Genomic DNA, 21,180 nt, shown 5'->3' with positions numbered 1-21,180 from the left:
GGAGACATTCATCCTAACCCTGGTCCAAATCCTTTCCTACCCACCACAAACTGTGACCAACATAAAACAATCCCCTTACCCTCAACCAAACCCTCCAATTCACTTACTATAGCCCATCTAAACATATGCAGTATTTGCAACAAAATTCCCCAGGTTCATGCCCTTCTAGATGTACATCAGTTTGACATCCTCTGTTTATCAGAAACATGGCTTAAACCCACAATAAAAGACAATGAACTTATCCCCCCAGGTTATGGCATCTTTTGTCATGACCACACAGGCAAAAAAGGTGGAGGGGTAGCAATTCTCTACAAAGCAGGAATACAAATTAGCATTGTAAATCTTAACCTACCCTCAGATAATAGTGCAGAAATAATTCTCTCTAAACTACAGCTTAACTCACACAAATCAATAAATATCATCTGCTCCTATCTTCCCCCAGGAAAAAAAACACAGTATACTAGAATACTTTCTAAACTGGCTTTCTTCGAACCTCCCTCAAGAAACTATAGTCCTAGGTGACTTTAACACAGACTGGAATTTATGCAGCTGTACTAACCCCACCTCCCTGATCAACCTGTATGGCTTCTCACAAGCTATAAACTCTCCCACCAGAATAAATAAACTTAATAATAAAGAAACTACCTTGGATTGGATACTTACAAATAGCCCATGACAAACATATACAACAGGAACCCTTCCAGACGACCTAAGTGACCATTCACTAATATATATTACCAGACATAAAATTAGCCAAACTATCCCTATTTCTGTCAGAATAGTCCGTACCAAAAAACATTTTGACCCCAAACTGTTCCAAACTGAACTTAAACAATGTAACTGGTCACCTCTTAAATCTCTCCCTATAAACGAGGCAGTAGAATACTTCAATACCACTTTCTTAGCAATCCTGGACCATCATGCCCCAACACGCTGTATTAGAAACAAAACTAAACCAGCTCAATGGCTCTTTAATCAAACTAGGAAACTAATCCTTTGCAGAAATAAATCTTGGGCTAAATGGCATACCACAAAGAATACTATTGCTCACCAAACCTTTAGACAACAAAGAAATATGACAAAAAAGCCATCCTATTAGATAAAAGGAACTTCTATCTCCAACTACAATAATCATCCCTCAAAGAACCACAAAAATTTTGGACTAGTATTGACAAACTTCTATACCCAGGCAAAACTGCCACACCTAATCCTCTAGGCTCCAACCCTGACTGCCCAACACAAACAGCAAATGTCTTCAACTCTTTCTTTACTCCTTCTATACTGAATCTTGCAAACCATATATCCCCTGACACCTCTAATCTGCCTATTCCTACTTCCATTCCTCCCCCATTATTCCACCTGGAACCAATACCCACATCCTATATCTGTTCCCTAATCCAAAAACTAAAACCTACTACCCCCTCAGCTGATAAACTCCCAGCAGAATTCCTGCAAAAAGGAGCTAAGGCTATTGCTTATCCCATCTCCATATTGATCAATAGAACCATAAAAGAAAGCACTATCCCATCTATCTGGAAAATTTCTTACATAATTCCTCTTCACAAAGGTGGAAACTCCAATGATTTCTCCAACTTTCGCCCCATAGCTCTACTCTCTCCACTTGCTAAAATAATGGAGAAATGTATCCACAAACAATTACTTAACCACCTTCTCCATCACAATCTACTAGCTAACTGTTAACATGGTTTCCGCCCATTCCATAGTACCACCACAGCCTTGCTATCCTTCACTAACTGTATCAACAAAAATCGCAACAATAATATGCTTTCTTCTGCTTTCTTTGTTGACCTATCAAAAGCCTTCGACATGGTTAACCACCTACTGAAGTCCCTCTCACTTGACAGCCTAGCTATGAACTACTTTATATCCTACCTTGAAAACAGACAACAGGCAGTTCTCTGGCAAAATCATCTTTCGAATCTCCTCCCCATCTCTCTAGGTGTCCCTCAGGGTTCCATATTAGGCCCTCTACTGTTTTCCATTTTTATAAATGACCTTCACCTATCCACTCCACTCTCCACCTGCATTCAATATGCTGATGACTCTACTGTAATTTGTTCAGCCACATCCCAAGCCGAACTTCATTCTCTTACACAAAAAGCTTTCAGCACTGTAGAACAATGGTTCTCTAACCGTTTTCTTCTCCTTAACCTGAAAAAAAAACAAACTTTTGCTCTTTACACCTACCCAAATGTCTCCCTATCTACACTTCACTCTTACATCCAATAATGGCACCCTTATTTCTCCTGACCCCACCACCAAACTCCTAGGAATTACAATTGATAATCACCTAAACTATGACACCCACATAAATACTACAATAAAATCAATTAACAGAAAACTAGGATTCCTTTACAGAATCAAACCTTTCCTTACACCAGAAGCCAGGACCTCAATAGCTAGAACCCACTTAATCTCTACCCTATTCTATGCTTCCCCCATATATACTAACCTTTCTAAAAATAATCTCAACAAACTAACCATATCATATAACAATATTGCTAGATTTGCTACAAATTCACCTTTTAGGACTCATCACTGTCTGAATCTAAAACAACTGGGCTGGCTTGAACTCCTTAACCAGCTATGATTTAACCAACTTACAATAACCCATAAAGCCCTATACCAACCCAGCAACACTCCAATTCTTTCTGCCCTCATCATACCATATAATAGCCTGAAGAATCTACGCTCCTCAAACAAAATGTGGATTCATACTACCTTATCAAAAAACCTAGCAGGTGACTCCTTGTTCTCTAACTCTGTTGGTAAAGTATGAAATCAACTACCACATGATCTTACTTCTCAGACCTCTCTCCCACAATTCAAAACTAATCTAAAATTTTTTCTCACCAACCACTGGTTATGCTCTTGTACCAACCCTGCCTGTTATCCTTCACTGACTGTTACACTCTATAACCACTATATTCCTACCTATATACCTCTATATTCTACACTCTATAAACTAACCTTTTTTTACTTAAATACTAATGCTTATGAGTCTTGAGTACTATTTTCCATATTTGACTATTTAATTCAATTTTACAATTTTTTTTATGTAAACTTTAACTGAATGTTGTAATATTGTATGTTGATGTCTTTTGTAGACTTATATTTCTTTTAATTTTTTTGTACGTTTTTTTCTGGAGCTTTTCTCCCTGGGCCTCTACTGAAAATGGACATGTATCCAGTTGGACTAGCCCGGTCAACAAATGTAAAATAAAATAAATAAATAAAATTAAATATCTCTAGACAGACCAGCCAGAATTGAAAGGTTTAAATATATTTAATAATAAATAATAAAAGAACAAGGAAAATACTCAGTAAACAATCACAGTAACTTTAGAGTTCAAAATCACAGGAAATATTTAAAACAACATTACAGGGCAGTCTCAAATGAATAAAGCAAACATCTAAGCTATACTTCATTATATTCCTAACTGTATCTAGGAGAAATTACTGTACCATAGACTTACTCATAGCAAAGCAAGGCAGATGTGGTGAGTGGATATTCTTTTCAAGTCAAAGACAAAATACAAAATGTACAGTCTCTCTCTCTCTCTCTCTTTCTCTCTCTCAGAGAGTTCTTAAATTAATATCTCAAATATTGCTGCTGGGATACTTGCAAGATGACATCACTTTTGTCATCTGACTATCCCAGGTGAAAATCCCCATTGCTAGAAACTGACATCATTTAGCATCTCCCTGTGAAAAATACATATCCCTCAGATCGTTGCAGCTGCTGGAAGACATAAAACAATAAAACACTTACAAGACAATACAGAAGAGTCCCTAGCTTTAGACATCCTGTCTCCTTGCTGCATTGAAACAATCTCCATTATTAAGTGGTTATAAAACAATTTCATTTCAAATATTTTTTTCTGACGTTTTGCAAGTTTACCTTCTATGTGCCAGTTTCCACTATTAAAAGATATACATTTACACAGTTACAATAGTTTATATACATTTCCGTTCTTTTCCAGTAGGGTACACTGTGGATACATCTTTAAGCTTAGTACTGTACAAACCCTTTTCACACACACTTCTGTACCAGCAATTTGATATACACATAACATACAGTGCTAATACATTTGTGACACAAGCATATGAATCATGTTGCCATTCACAAATGACACATGACCATTTACAAAACTCAAGACAGCTGTGCTGGCAATATCTCCCTCTGTCACACTTCTATATAAATCATATTAATATTCACAAATGACATATAATTATTTACAAAATTCCAGATTGCTGGGCATGCAGTAGCTCCTTTTGTTACAATAAGGATAGTTCTTCTTTCTTAATACCAAAAGTATAGCTAATAATCAGTTTGGCACACTCATTTATAACTAACTTATATACTTGGAAACAATAATTGATTGTTCATTTCCTGGTTTATAATAGAATTTTTCATGGTAGATAAGCAATATATCGTTATCACCTTTCCCTCTTATGTATTACACTTCCTATTTAGCCAATTATGTTATTCAAAAAGACACAAAACATTGTAAATGTCCTGAGATTTTAGGATAAAAAATTGTTCCTAAGTTTCCTTTCTTGTATAAACAATCATTTTGTATCTCAAGCATATACATATTATATGAACAGCCTACGCCACACAAATTCTTGAAGTATAAGCCTTCATTTTGGCAAAAAGTGATGTACTCCTTTGCACAGGAAAATCTCACATTTAAGCCAAAATAAAGTTGGAAAAATGGATTGAGACTCAAAACGAATCATTAGTGATTTCATCTTTATTTGATTACAGACTTTTTCAATATTGGAAAAAACACTAGAAAACTAAAGGCAAAGAGACCATATATATGTTATCAAATATAAAATACAAACAATGCTTTATCATTATCATAGCACACCATTGCTTGTAAATGTTTTAAAACATTTTTATTTTGTGTAGTGGAAAAAAAGTGGATCTGGGAATTAGGGGTGGTAACTATAAAGCTTTTTTTAGAATTCAAGGAAGTTTATTGGCAGTTGTTTTTTCATCCAAATGAATTCCCTGGTTTAACTGGACATAATATGCATGTGAGTTAAAGGCTGCCTTGTGAGTTTTATGAGCTCTTCACATTTTAATTTGTTACAGAAAAAAATCTTACAAAATGTTTTTAAGCAACAGATTTGAATTGGAAATATAAAAAAAATATCACACACACACACACACACACACACACACACACACACACACACACACAATCAGTGGTTGACTCCTTCTCTAGCATTGATATGGCAGAGTAATGATAATTTTTTGAAAGAAGTCTGTAATACAATAAAGACAAAAGCACTAACACTTTGCCTTTATTATATATCCATTTTTCCAAGTTTGTTTTGATTTATTTGTCTGGTTGTGGTACATTGTCTACTTGTTTTTATTACTAAAATCACACATTTCCATGAAAAATGTCCCACTCTTGGCATTTGAAAAGGTAGCAACCCTAGTACAATATTTTGACCGGTAGTATTGCCTATAACCCGGTACGTAAAAATCCACTACCAATCATTAGTGGACCGGAGTTTCGCTGTGGCGACCCCTAACCGGGAAAAGCCAAAAGACACAAACAAAGTATTACCTATAATGGAACCTCCATTGCTGGCTCTTTACTCTTTTTGTATAGTAGCCTTCGCACACTATTAGCATTTTTACGTTAGTTTGTTCCTTTGAATTCAGCATCATAAGCATGCCTCCCTTAAACAGAGGCCAGGACTGCACTCTGTAATTATCATAGAAAATACCTTCCTTAAACGTGAAATGGACAGTAGTGTCTGATCTAAAATGAATCAGCTTTATTAATCGATCTGGAGTCAGGTGCATTGGGTGTCTCCACACCAACAGGAAAGTGACCATTACATATACTAAATCAGCATGTGCTGGCCTGATGGGCAGATATGGAATAAAGCAAGTAGTTTGGTCACTGTGACTATTTTCTTAGTTTCCTTGAAGAAATGCTTATACTTCTTTATTCATTTGCATTCAAACATAATGTATTCACTCACTGCAATGCTGACAAGACATTAGTTAAAAAGATTGGCTAATAGTTTACCAGTTCTAATTATTATCTCATCTGCAGTGCATAGTGGGGTCCAGCTCCACCAGTAGAGCAACCATTTATCTTTAACTTTAGTCCGTTTCTATAGATCACATGTTCACAGCAAGAGATTTCTTTAAATAATTTATTGCTCCCTCTTTCTGCTCCTAGCCCGTACTCTCATAACTTGCCCAGGACTCTTCCTAGGTCATTCATGTGTTCTTTATCATTTTTGCATGCCACCTTGATGGCGAGGTAGCACCATACATATGGAATCCCTTGTAGTACCCGGTATATTGCCTGCTGCCAAATAACAAGCAGAGATGTCACACCAAAAATGTACCAGTCATAGTGAAACTTCTTGGATGCTTACTCTGCATCCATTTGTAGACAGTTTAGTGCAAAATTAGTTTACTGAGCCTCCTTTGCCTTGGATATAAAATATCATTGATTCTTGGCAGGAGTGCTGTATAGCCCATAATACTGGGTTAAGTGTGAACTTGAAATATCCGCATGACTTCCCTCTTTTAAACACTGTCACAATGGATGCAGCATTTTCATCCCATTTTATTTTTAGTAATATTCCAGAGTTTTCTAGATTTTGTAACTCTGTCTCGGCCTTGGGTCTAAGGCATTCCTTCAACCTCTAAATACAAGAAATGTGGACAAAGACAAAAATAACGGTGGGACAAAAGCCTAAAATCAGAAATGGATTTTAAATATTTTCGATAAACTTAGAACGTTACTATAGTAATAGGTTTGGCCTTCCCATATATTTTCTGAGGGATATGAAGTCTGAAATTCAAATGTATGTCCTTATTTAGTGACTTCATTCCTCAGTGATTTGCTAGAAAACAAAAAAAATATGCTTACAGACCAAAAATATCAGGCACAATTTTGGACATTCTACAGAAATCTGTGCAAATGAGAGGTATGGTCTAAGGGTATAAGCATCACCCTCACCTTGTGAGACTCCAAAACAGCATCTGGTTCTAGTTCTTTTTTTATTTCTGTTCCTTTAATTGTTTCTATTCTATTTGGGATAGCATGTTTGCCAATAATCAATATTTGCTGCAGCTTTAATTTATTGGTCAGACTTTAGAAACTGTAGATGCTACTTGCAGTTTTTTTAACAGAACACCAATTTATTTCAATGTTTCATATCAATTCCATATCAGACAATGCTCTTTTGTGTTACATACAGATTCCTTTCACATCTGTGCATTTCTCTCATGATTTTATAGGCAGAGTTATTTGGCAGCATGGAGACACTTACATCAGTAAATATTTCTAGCAGTATTTTTTATTCATCCAGTGCCAGAAACTCCATATCACTGCTGATGGCTAACCAGTATTTCACAGTAGCTACACTTATCTCCTGAACTGCTGCAGTGGATGTTACTAAGGTGATATTATAATTTGCCAAAGCCTCAGTCAGTTTCTGCATTTTCTAACAGAACTCGTATACACCATCAATACGCACACAAGCTGGTCCTTTTACAGAGTCATCTACACACAGAATAATTAGTAAACTTCTCACACAGCACACGTTCTTTTCCTAAGCTATTAATTTGAAACTCTACAGACTGATTCTAGTGGGGAATGTTAACAGAGTAGACAACACTGGGAAAGTCATACTATATGAAAAGACTGCAGCTTTTTTTTGTTGTTGCTGAAAACACCAGTGTAGCAAACTGGGTTACCTGTAACAATTAAATCAATCATTGGAGTTAGCTTTCCAATCTGAAGTTCATATTAATTTCCAAGAAAATTCAACAAAAAGGAAAATGCAGTTTGCACAGCAAATTCAGATTGTGTAGTAGTCTCAAGTAAAGTCTTTCATTAGTCAATGTTCATATTCCACAGGATTAACAGAGTTCAAGACGTGCAGTGTTTTGACTACAATCAGATGTAATATTCCATTCATACAATCTGATAGCAACATAAATGGCTAAAATAAATTATCAATACTCAGAGAACTAGCTAGGGTGGAGTAAAGGGGGCAGTCACCCCAGGTGCAAGTTATCATGCGATACAATCAGCAAATGCCAGTCAGGTGATGCTGCAGTAATTCAGTGCTCTATGTGTGGTATTTAGACTGTAGCAAGCTAAAGCTTGTTCCATTTGATTCTCAGCTCATTAAGAGGACTTTTTTTTTTGCTCCTTAACTTTGAGCTAAAGGGTACCAGATCGGGAAATGCACTGAGTGCAACATAAGCTCTGACAGTTCTTATCAAGACCTCACAAGACACAGCAAGTCTCCAGAAGGCCTCATTTTTTTACACTTCACAGGCATGGACAACAAGAGGTATATTTATATTTTCCTCATTGGCAGAAATACATCCAAGTGATCCTATCCTTTAAAGGGTATAATCTCCTTTCTACAACAGGAACATCTTCTAGACTGCATTCCATCTGGTACTTGCTCCTCTTTCCATAGTCCTCCAAGGATCCTAGTCAGACCCAAGGTCACAAAGCACTGGGCTTTAAATAGCTACCTGTCAGTGTCTCTCTCTCTCTCTGAAGTAACATATTTCAAAAGAACAGCCAACACTATACTATATGCACACATACACACACACACACACACCACACAACAAGCATGCATGTGTGTGTGTGTGTGTGTGTGTGTGTCTGTGTCTGTGTATCTGTACAAGTGATGTGTGGGACACCACACACACACACACACACACACACACACACACACACACACACACACACACGCTCATAAGTGTAACTGAAATTATTGTTTGTTGGAATATGTTGCTAGGATATGTATAATATATCTCCTTATGTGTAACTAATGAAAACAGATGCCTTTTACATCTGTCCTACATTAAGTCTGACTTTCTGCTGTTCAAATGCACTCATTTAATAGCATGAATTCAGTATTTCCTGTAACAATATTACTGGTGGACTTGTTGTTCACTGATATTGTTACACAATCCCTTTATACTTTCAGAGAGTGTTCTTTATTTGTATTCAGTATTCAGTATTTTTTTAGTAACTGTACATTAAGCAATGATTACAGTAAAGAATAAAATAAATTGAAAGCACATTGTTGTGGTTTATTTAACAGACTAAAATGAAGTGAATGACAACAGACAACTAACCTTTTAAGTCCATAGAGGTAACAAATTGCCAGATCCTCCACCAGGACAATAAGCAGCACAGACAGAGTGGCAGCATAATCATTAAATATTTCAAACCAGTAATTTCCTGAGCCAAAGGTGAATATGAGGCTAACAGAACAGCACACGAGGCACATGATACCTGTGGAAGAATTAAACAACTGAGTAAACTTGTTGTTGTTATTGCAAACTTCAGCTTCAACAAATTACGTAGTTTAATAGTTAGGTTCCTATGTCACACTGGTACTGAAAATATCAAAGTTTTTCCACAGTCTGTGGTAATTGCACAGTGCTCTTCTACCTGTACCCCACTGGCTTATTCATTCCTCCTGCGGCATCAAGAGAGAGGGAAGGAGCCCCCCAATCCAATTCTTTATATAACCATTTATTCCTCAAGGAGATGACAGTCAGATAATAGGGAGTGGGCCAATTTGCAGATCCGACAAACCATTTGTTCCCTAGGGAGGTGATATTCAGGTAGTGAGGAGTGGGCCACTTTACTGGTTGCATGGATTTCTACCATTGTTGTTGCTCTGATGTAGGTATATGCTGTGGTACCACACATACCTCTGTCATAAAGCACACAATACTGCTGCAGGCCATGCTTGCAGAGCCGAATCTCCACCCTTCTCTTTAGGATGGGTGAGTAGGCATTGCCCCTTTACTTCCATCCTCTCTGCCTAGCCCCTCCAGGGTGCATACCACTAACCAAACCTGACTCAGCAAAGTTGTAGCCAGGGATTCATCCCTCTACGACACAGGGATGACATTATGTAAAATATTACTTAATAGGACCAGTTTCCATTACTTTAAAACCATTTTTTCAATAAAAGTTTTACAAAATGATGATTAGCAATGACTAGAACTACCTGATATAGTCTGAATGTAAGTATAGTATATTTTCTTTTGACCAGCACTTGTTTAGGTGTCAAACAATGTGCAGGTACAGAAAAAAATGTATCAAACTGTAGCTGTTTTCATTTTTGATTGTGGTATGAGCTGGCGTTAAGATATGAGAAGGTGAAAGCAAGTGGGGGAAGTCAACATGGTTACAAAAAAAGATTAGCCAGCCATTTTTATCCAGTTATGTGTCAGTATATGTAAACAAAACCAGCAAAAATGCATTATCATATCACATTTGAGTGTTTAAAATGTATTAACTTTCACAGTTAGAAAACATCAATAAATAACAGTTGAAAGAAATATCAGTAAGCTTGTTTTAAACTGTTGTTTAGAGAACAGCTAAAACTGTAAAACCATGCAGTTAAAATCTTACAATAATTATAATAAGCTCTCAACAAGGTCTTAGGTATGCTCACCTAAATAGATGATGTTTCAGACTCCTCTTAAAATGGCTCTAACTTGCAGGCCAAATCTGGGAAGGAGTTGAATTCTAGAAGACAAGTGATTGGCTGGGGGGGGGGTGGACATCACCTAAAAGAAGTTTGCAGGTGCATCACTGGAATCACTAGCAACCTCTTAACTGACAAGATGGGGTAGATGTGACTCACCTCACTTAGGGTAGGTAGGTAGACATTAGGTCTTTAAATACTGGGTTCCCCACCACTGGAAGCCGATGCCGATCTATTGAAACACAGGATATATATATATATATATATATATATATATATATATATATATATGATTGAAATGCAAGGTACCAGTTAAAACCCGAGAGCTCTGTACTTGTTAAAAGCAGCTGAGATAAGTCTCATGGAGCTCAGGGTAGAGAGCAGTACAGCAGTGAAGTCAAGAAGAAACTAGTTATTTTAAAACTGGATTAAGAAATCAAATATTTGGTAGTGTAGATGTTCCCAAGAGGGAAGTAAGGTCTAAATACTGCTGATATCTGATCCCTAAGTGTTGCTGTGCTCTAGGAACATTCCAAGTTTATGAACTTTCAAAGCAAACTCCAATATAGGGTGTAACACCTGTATGCACCAGCACTGCTTCCAGTTCAACTAGATTTAGCCTCTTCCAGTGATCATCTAAGATGCAAAATCTGAAATGCTTATGAGCAAATGGAAGGCAAAGCTGCCCATCATCAGCATAATACTAGTGTTCTCAGAATGACATCTGTCAGTAGAAGTATATATAGAGCAATGAGACATCAGAATCAAACCCTGTAGTACTCCATCGCTCAGAAGGACATCTAAAGAGGACTTCAGACCAGATGCAATTTACTGAGTTCATCCCTAAAGGTATGAAGAGAACAGCCAAGGACCAATGACAGATACCCACAATGCATTGTGTAACCAATTCAATAAAAATCTTGTGACCGCTGGTGTCATACTCAGCTGAGAGAACAAGGAGAACCAGGCTAGAATATAATCATTGTCCTTTCATTTGCAACCTGAAAAAAGTGCCATCCCAGCAGACATCTTGTCATTTGAGCAAAGGCACACAAAACAACTGCCAAAACTCCGAATTATATTTGCCATAACTACGTTCAGTGATTGCGGCGTTTTCTCTTTTTTCCACTGTGGCACAACCTTGAAGTAGGTGTATATAAGTTTAAGAGGTTTAAGGTTATTCCCCCACATGGGAGGTACATAAGGGTTCTCCCCCTGCAAAAATAAACTTCCTCTGATGTTTGCTGAGAGTAATTTTGACAAGTCTAATTCTAAGTTTCAGCATTCACTAGGAATGCAATGTGTACATGTCAATGTATGGACACAACTCCATCCTAGTGCTATGTCAGATTTGAAACCACACTGACATAGATCCAGGAGGCCATGAGAGGTTAGATAGGGATAGGGTTAAATGTCTAAAATGAAAGATTACAGATGATGTGGCAATTTTCTAGATTTTTCAAGTCAGGTAGAGCAAAAGCCGGTTTCTTTAACTTGGGGCTAATCAAAACCACGTTAAGTGATGCTGGAAACAGTCCTTTCCTCAAATAACAGTACCTAGTCTGGAGAATATCTTAATATAAATACTTCAGACATATTGTAATCCATCCTGGTACATCTGGGACTCAGCCTGCAAATGGCTAAGCATCCAGTTGAAACTTTAATTATGGTCTTTTTGGTGAATATACAAAAACAACACTGAATAATCATGTCCGAGCCATCACGTGGCTTTAGAAAGAAGTTGGAGAAGAGCGTGCACATCTGAGGCAACCTTATCTACAAGGAGTCATGCAGCACTCTTGCATACTAAAGCAGAACATGTCCTCCAGCCTATGATAAGGGTTGGGATGAACAATCAGGTAATGGTCTGAGAAGACTGGGCTGGGTAATTTGGTGTAGTAATGATCTACCTAGATAGGAAGCTTGCCCTCTTTTCAGTGGTCTCTGATTGGTATTTCCTAAAGAGTCATAGGAATGGAGACCTAAGTTGGTTTAAGACAATAAGAAGCTCTCTGTCATAGTAATAAGTCATCAAAACCACTTTTGGCACACTAAAAACAGTATCTGAAAAAAGACAAACTACTAGATTAGCAATTACACCTTAGCATGGAAGCAAAATGAACCTTTGTTTAAATGACACTGAGTTATCAGTAATAGGAATAAAAACTAAAAATAAATTTCAGAACTTCTATCAAGGTACTTATAACAAAAGATCAAGTTCATTACTCTTACACTGCCGGCATTGAATATTCATACAAATATCATGCAACAGATCCCTATCAGATTATCAAAGTTTCAAAACTTCAAAAGTCATATGGTCAGGACCATATGATCGAAGTTTTGAAACTCTGAACGTTTTGAATGGAGATTGTAGTACAGTGCATAATGGGAAATTTACCCTTTTCCGCAATGTAGTGAGATGTCAGGATTGGTATATTTAATTAGTGGGAGGGGGGGGGTGAGAGGTGCAATATTAAAAATAGACTTTTTAATTTTTTTTTTTTTTTTTTTAATGTTTGAAGTTCAGAAACTTCAATCATATGGTCTCAGCCATATGAATTTCAAAGTTTTATAACTTCAATAATCTGACATAGATGCTATGCAACATGTAAGTCAATAATTGCTGTCACCACCTATATACCAGGCAAAATTAAACAAACTGTTACGTAATCGGATGCAAATAGGGAACATTCCAGTTAACAATAAAATGCAAATGTTGGAGATCCATACGACAGTAAAGACTATTTAAAACCACATTTGAATTTTAGTTGTATTACAAAGTGGCAGTAGTAGTAGCCTAATGAAACATTTTGGCTAATAATGAAAGCTCTGTTAACAAATCCTGTTTGAAAAGCTGGCCAAAGCTGTAAGAGATTTGGAAATTTACACTGAAGAAATAAGCCAGAAGGCTACTTGTATCATAATCAGTAGTCAGCGGTGACAAAAAGGCAACTCACAGAGAAATAGTCTCACATAGAGAAATAATCTCAATGTTCTCAAATGGCAAAAATCTAATTTTTAGTTTTCATTCCAGTAATGTAAATGATGACAAGGTTTAACTGTTAAAGCATACCAGCTCTAAAGTAATTCTAAATGAAAAACAGACATACAAAGGAATCTGCAGCAGCTTGAAAATTGCAGATGTCTAGGCCTGAATGTCAGCTGCATGTTGATTGGCTGAACTTCTCTTCTAAGCTGCAAAATGAGATTTTCTTGGCATAACTGCCACATAACATATGACTTAAGACTTCCTTTATTTACTACCGTAATCTGACCAAAAAGCCTGGTAAGCATTTTCACTAATGTACATAGTGCAGGCATATTACAGCCAATGTAACTTCATGACTGGTTAGGTAAGTTCCTGCTGTCAAAAAGATCCTCCTCCACCAATTCCAAAAATTTTAAAGTGCTGCGTCTCACTTCTTTTGGAGACCCTGTAAGAAGGTACAGTGTATCCACAATACTATATAAGCCTGCCCACCATCTCATGAAACCTGCCAACCTTCCCCAGACCATCTCCCCAGTTTCATTTGACCCCTACATTGAACCATTCCTGTACAAACTGCTACTTCCATCCTCTAACCCAAAGGTTGTGAGTCACTAGTTATTAGTCTGAATCCATACTCCTAGTTTACATTATTTATTTAGATTGAGATGCATTTCCTGCAAAAGTAAAAGATTATTTTATTGCATACAGAAGACGCCATCACACCTCTTCATTGAGGTAGGAAGCTCAATCACAGTAACTTAACTCATTGCATCCTAGTGACACCTCCAGGTGTTTCTAAAGTTACATCCTACTGATGCTTCTAAGCATCAAATATTGCTTGTTCATATTTGCATTAATAATTCCAAAACCATGCTACATACAAAGAATTAAAAGATTTCATGTTAAAGCTTACACAATGGCAAGCACAATTATATTGATATTTGACCTCTCTCTAGTGCAGGTAAATTGATATTAACTGTTGTTCCTATAATATTTATTTATATTGTCATAAAATTCATGTTTTCCTAAATATCTCAACAACCAATCATATGAAAACTCTCAGCTGGATGCACAAAATGCTGCTGACAGTATATGTGTAGCTTGAGTGGTTGTTGGGATATTTTAAGTTTTTTACAAAATATTACAAACTTAATACTTACTATATTTACTGTGATTTATTTAATCCAGTTTTAAGTCCTAGAACCTAAGGAGTACTACAACTATATAAAATAGGTTGTGCTGAAGATTTTGCTATTTACAGTGCTTTAGTTTCTCCAATAATTCCAAATATATGTATATTTTATTGAAGTGCAGGAACGTAATTTGATTCTATCAAAAAGATTAGGCTCCACCCATTTAAAGTTTCACTGCAAAGTTGCAGAGCTCCATTGCAGGGAATGAGTTAGCTAAACAAATGCGCATTGGTGTTCCTATCACCAATTGTCTATGTATGGAGCAAAATACCTTCAATAGAACATTATTATCTTTCCAATTTTATACCCATCCATGACCACTGGCAGACGTTCTTCCCTACTTTCCCATGCACCCCCGTTTCCCTTTCCCTCAAGTTCACATACTGCCCAGTAGGCCCAGCCAAACCATTTTAGTCTAGAAAAGGTATAACTGCTGTAACCATTTACACTAATTCATACAACTTCCAAGGTAGGAGTCTATAAAACCCTTCCATACTTACCCGGAGAAGCATCAGTCCTGTAGTTACTCAAACATCCCATTTGCCAGATATGCTTCATATTGTTTCTTTCATGAACATAACAGAAAAAAAACTCTTACTCTTTTTCTCATACTTCTTTAAGCTGGGATCTAATCCATGAAGACCACTGGACATCTTTGGGGTGTCCTTCCAATACTCCAGAACAAAAACTCACCTATAGTAATTAATATATTATACCAGAAATGCTGTGTGTTTAGGGTTTATAAACTCCCTGCTGCAGTCATGCAAGGTGCCTTCAGCAATATGGATGAATACAATTAACCACATAGTTAAAAGAGATGTTGGAGTTTTACATGTCTTAAAGGAGTGTTTTTTTTTAAAGCTCCACAATCATGCTCACTTCACCCTTTCCAATATCTCATGATCATATAATATACAATGTCTTTTATGATTGAAAATATTCTACCCTACCACAATTTTTAGTTTTTTAATTCATCTTGTAAGACCCGGCAATTTCTTGCAATTTTTGGGAACCTGCAAGGAATATGAAAAAGGAGAGTTGTAATTCTACAGTGGTGGAAAGGAAAATAAAAAAATATTACATAAAGAAAAGGAGTCTTGTAACTAGAGAAAGAGTTAGAAATGCCAGTGCATCGTTTTCAGTCTCATGCTTGCAATATCCCAAATGGGAGAGAACAAGTTAGTGTCTCAAACAGCTAGTAGTCTGAGCTGAACTTATACAACAGCTTGTATTGTTTCTAGCCACTTCCCCCCTCACTGTACCAACCCCATTTGAATGAAGCTTCTTTGAAGATAGTTGTTTTATGGCTACTGCTGGCCCAGACAGTTAAGGTTATCTTTTTCTCCAGGACAATTTACATCATCACAGACTCTTGAGTTAGGCCCATGTCTTTCAAGTTTTCCCAAACTGAATTTGGATCTTTCAGCAATACCCACTCTTTATTTACTTAAATCCATAAGGTTTATAAGTACTTTTCAGTTGCTCTCAGACTGTTCTGCTTCAAAAAAAGCCACCATTAAACATGTTCCAAGACTATCTGAAAGAAGTCACAGTCAAAGGTTATCCTTTGTCCATTCAAATACAAAAGGCCAGCAATCCATGCTCCCCATAAAACTGACACCTTTTGTCAGAGGAATAAAAACTCAGCATCATATTACCAATATACTCTTTCTGTATCTGTAGCATTTCTAAGTGTTTATAGAGAAGTACAGGAAGTCAATTCTCTAGGAAAGATATCACATCGTTCCCTTCCAGATTTTCTGGTATACCAAAATACAAAGGTTGAAGTGTCTCCCCTGTTCTCCAAATCATCATTTTTAGTGGCAAAGTCTGCTTGTGTATCAGAGAGTACACTCTTTGTAGAGCTAGCTCCTGCACTCACTGTTTTTGCCTGACCAAGGATGTCTCTCACTGTCCTAATCGTTCTTCATGTGAAGTTAATTTTTTCAGTTAACTCTCTGGGTTTTAGACAAGAAAGGTCCTTAACATCTATGAGCACTCTTACAATTTTGTATCACTGGGCTTGTAGTCTTTTTGCTGTAGAATGGCATTCATATTATAGTAATTTCACCCACTGTAGCACATGTATGCTGTACAACCTTAGAGGGCATAGACAGTGACAGCATTTTTATTTTTAGTGAAGGTTTAACTGAAGCAGTAGCTTTTCTCATGTTTTGCATTTATTTTAACCATTTGGTGCACATGTAGTCAAAAGTCATGCAGAAGTGCTACTCACCCTACTCACCCAATGACAGTCATACCAGAAGTCCTCTTCCTCCCAGCCTCATCGTCCATCTCAACTAATTTATGTCCTGCCACAACCAATAACATTTTAAAGACCTTATGCTGTTTACTTACTATACCACTTCTTTCAAAGGGAAAATAGACCCAGCCCATTCAAAAACTGCCCAGTGTCATCATTTGTGCTATCCCATCTTTTCACATAATCTTACAATTTATAATCTTTTACTTAATTTCTAATACAAGTAGCTTCAGTGATTTTTCCTGGAATACAGCAAATATTGTCATATGTGGACTATCTCAAACATCTACATTATCCTTCATTCCAGCAGTCATTATTGCACTTGTTTCAACAGTTTTCTTTCAAGATAGCACAAACACACCAGACAAACTGTATTGAGAATTCTTTTTATCAACTGTTTAAGAAATTAAAATGTGTCTACACTTTTAAACAACTGTTAATGGAGCACTGGAGGAGATTACTACAACACTTCTACAGAATTAAGATAGATAGATAGATAGATAGATAGCTAGATAGATAGATATAGATAGATTTTATTTATTTATTTATTTATTGACATTTGTTAACCGGATTGGTCCAACTGGGCTTGTGGCCCATTTTCAGTGGAGACCTGCGGAGAAAAGCTCCAAAAATACACAATGCTCCAGTTAATACAGTACAGTTTACAGCAGTTTACAGTATTTAGAATATTAAAGTCAGAAAAAGGATTATAGAAGAAATTTGTTAACGGGAAAATAAACAGAAACAAGGCAAAGAGTATGCACAAAGTTTTTGGTCCAAAGCTTATACAGAGAAATAACAATAACAATATATTTACATATTTACATAGGAATAAATCCCTCAGCAAAAAAAAAAAATGATTAAAGTTCAGGAAATATCTGTTAGGTACAGAAGTGGTTGAAAGGGGAGGAAATAATATGGAAATATGTAAGGGTATAAGGAGGTTTGGTTGGGTCTTGGCAAGGGGGTGTTGTTTTTATGGACCGCATCATTTACGAGGGGAAGATGTTAGACATTTTAAACAACACTGACAAGTATAGTAGGACCTCCTTAAATGAAATTCACATAGCATACAATAGGATACGGGGACTTCTACAGGATTTATTGCTGGAGGGATCCATTGACTTAAAAACTTACAACTTTTTAACTGTTTTAAAACCCATAATTCCTTCTATCTTTGGGATCCCAAAGGTACATAAAGACACCAATGACCCACGTCTCAGAGTTATTGTTTCTTCAGAGGGATCTATCACTTCACCCCTTGCCAAGTACATTGATGTCAAGATAAAACACTTAGTAAATGAGAACAACAACATTTTAAAAGACTCATGGGATTTTCTTAGGAAAATAAAAACTTCCTTGTATGAAGAAACTACAGGATTTGGTACCTTAGATGTTATAGATTTATTCACAAGTATCCCACACGAAATTGGATTAAAGTGGTTTGAAGAAATGTTAGTGCCCTTCAAAAATATTTCCCACAATGACTTTACTACTATTTTAGTTCTGATGGAAGTTGTCCTTAAATACAATTTTTTATTTTTTGAAGGGGAATACTACAGGCAGACCAGCGGAGTGGCCATGGGTGCCCATTGTGCACCCACGTATGCAAACATTATTATGGCATACTGGGAGAATAACTACATTTTAACTCCCAAGTTTATGGACAAGTGGGCCTTGTACTGTAGATTCCTGGATGACTTATGTTTTCTTTGGAAAGGCACAAATGAGGAATTTGACACTTTTGTAGAATACATTACTGGGACAACCCATTTTCTCAAATTTACAAAGAAATTTGATTCTAGACAGGTTTTCTACTTAGATGTGAATATAACAAAGACTGAGGACAAATTTGTCTCTAAGGTACATAGAAAAGAGACATTTTCAAACACTTATTTACATTTTTCTAGTTCCCATCCGTTTCATTATAAAAAAAGTGTTTTGAAAGGACAACTAGTCAGAATATGCAGGATGACTTCTGATGATGAAACTTTTGTCAAAGAATGTGATACTCTGAATAAGATGTTTATGGATAGAGGTTACCCGAAGGTTCTATTTGATGACATAATGAATGAAGTTCTTGATGGGAGGAAAACTAGATTTGCACCTATACTTGGTAAGACCGACATGGTAGTACCGGTTACACGGCCAGAAGTTCCCATAAAGGAGGGTTTTGTTTCAGGTCTCACTATTACTTATGATGGACAATCTAGTGTCGTGAAAAAAACTTTTGAAAATGAATGGATGAACTTTTCCAAAGTATCTGACCTTGGTTACATTTTTGAAAATGAAATTAAATTCATTTACAGGAAGGGTAGTAACATAAAAGGAATTTTAGAGAAAGGTTTCAGAGAGGGAGTGGACAAGAGTAATAAGAAAAAAACAGGAGTTTTTAAATGTGGAGCCTGTAAGTATTGTGCATATTTAAAAATAGGAAATAGCTGCTATTTAGGTGCTAGAAAGAAAACCCTCACCTGTAAATCTTTTGTTAATTGTAATAATAAAGGGATAATCTATGTCGCCTTGTGCAAAAATTGTACCGCTTTTTACGTTGGAAAAAGTGAAAGGCGAATTAAACAAAGGATTTACGAACACACATACTATATTAGAACATCTTGTGCCAATAATTCTCTGTATAAACACACTTTAACTTGCAAGCATGCTAGTTTTGAATTTTTTGTTGTAGAGGTGGTCCCTATAGATCAAAGAGGTGGAATGTGGGAAACATTATTAGAATACAGAGAATTATACTGGCAAATAATTTTAGAATCCAATAAATATCCTGGAATCAATGACATGGTCTCTTTAGCACCTGTTTTAAAGTTAAGAGCAGCTAAACTTTAAAATTTATGAACATAATTTAACACAACAACTTTGATTTTAATATTATCTTAATGTTATTTTTAGTTCCAAGTATGATGATCAGTCATTTAGTTGTAATACTACTGGTTACCAGTAGAGTGGAGTAGTGTTTTTATGTACTGACTTTATTATGCATTTTTAAAAAAACGTGCTTTTAATGGTGTATTTTATAACATGTATTAACTTAAATTATATATAACACAGATTCACTTCCTAATTCTAAATCAATTTTATACTATTTTCATCAATTTTAATTTTTGCGTTTTGCACTCTGTAAATAGTATTCTTTCATTTAGCAATTAAGGTTGTTGCTAATCAATCTTCTATTTCCAACTGCTATTGGTTGGGAGCATTCATTTATTTGTATTTAAGGACCAGATTACTGGTTTATGTGTGATTTTTGTCTTGTCTGATGAAGGATTGATGAAACGTTGATGTGTGGATGTGTTTTTACACTGCGTACTGTTTGGTGTACCGTGGATTGCTGTGGTGACTTATATGCCTAATTAAACCTTCACTTTTGTGCTCTTTCGTTGTTGACTGGGTACTTTTTTCAGTTATTAGTTCAGCTGGCACCTTCCTTTTGAATTAAATATCTGTTAGGTACAGAAGTGGTTGAAAGGGGAGGAAATAATATGGAAATATGTAAGGGTATAAGGAGGTTTGGTTGGGTCTTGGCAAGGACAAGTTTTGGAGTTAAACAGAAGACATTTGAGTTCCTTTTCTAAGTGTGACGGATGGGTGATGTATGTATATCAAGGGGAAGTTTGTTCCAGGCATGGGCAATAGTGTGTTTGTATAGAAGTTTGCCTACTGATTTCTTGGGTTGGTAGGTATCTAGTAATTGCTGGTTAGCGGTACGGAGGGTCCGAGTTGGGGATTAGATAGAGACAAAATCAGAAAAAGCTGGACATGATAAGGGTTTATAAAGAATAGAATGTAGTATTTGAAATTGTGATAGCAGTAATTGTTGGGGAAGTTTGAGCCACTGGAGAGAGTTTAGGGCAAGGCAATGATGTGCATTGTAAGGAGAGATAGTGGTGAATCTAGCTATTTTATAGTAGGTTTGTTGAAGTTTATTCAGGGTTTTGGCTTGAATGTTAGTAAGAACTGGGGGAAGCATAAAGAAGAGGGGGAAGGAGGAGAGCCTGTGTAAGGGAGAGTCCGGCATGGGGGGTAAGTAATGTTTTGTCACTATATAGTAGACCAAGTTTTTGGTGTGTCTTTTTTATACATTGGAGTATGTGCAAGTTGAATTTGAGTTCATCATCGATGATGACTCCCAGGAGTTTCTTATGAGTTTCACTTTGGACAATAGTATTTTT

The 21,180-nt window shown here is 36.4% G+C and overlaps 1 protein-coding gene across 1 annotated transcript in view; it reads right to left on the bottom strand.

Moving 5' to 3' along the window:
* Positions 1–21,180, bottom strand: part of LOC122793970 (sodium- and chloride-dependent transporter XTRP3-like) — a 438,952-nt gene that overhangs the window by 103,140 nt on the left and 314,632 nt on the right. The window contains exon 9 of the mRNA XM_044062027.1: positions 9,179–9,338. Coding sequence (XP_043917962.1) covers positions 9,179–9,338 — 160 coding nt within the window. The remainder of the gene's footprint in view (positions 1–9,178; positions 9,339–21,180) is intronic.

The sequence above is a fragment of the Protopterus annectens genome, chromosome 2.part1 (assembly GCF_019279795.1).
Source record: "Protopterus annectens isolate FY-2018-M chromosome 2.part1, PAN1.0, whole genome shotgun sequence".
Taxonomy (NCBI): domain Eukaryota; kingdom Metazoa; phylum Chordata; order Ceratodontiformes; family Protopteridae; genus Protopterus; species Protopterus annectens.
Note: the sequence above shows the minus strand (reverse complement) of the source record. Positions and strands in the feature narration are given on the sequence as shown.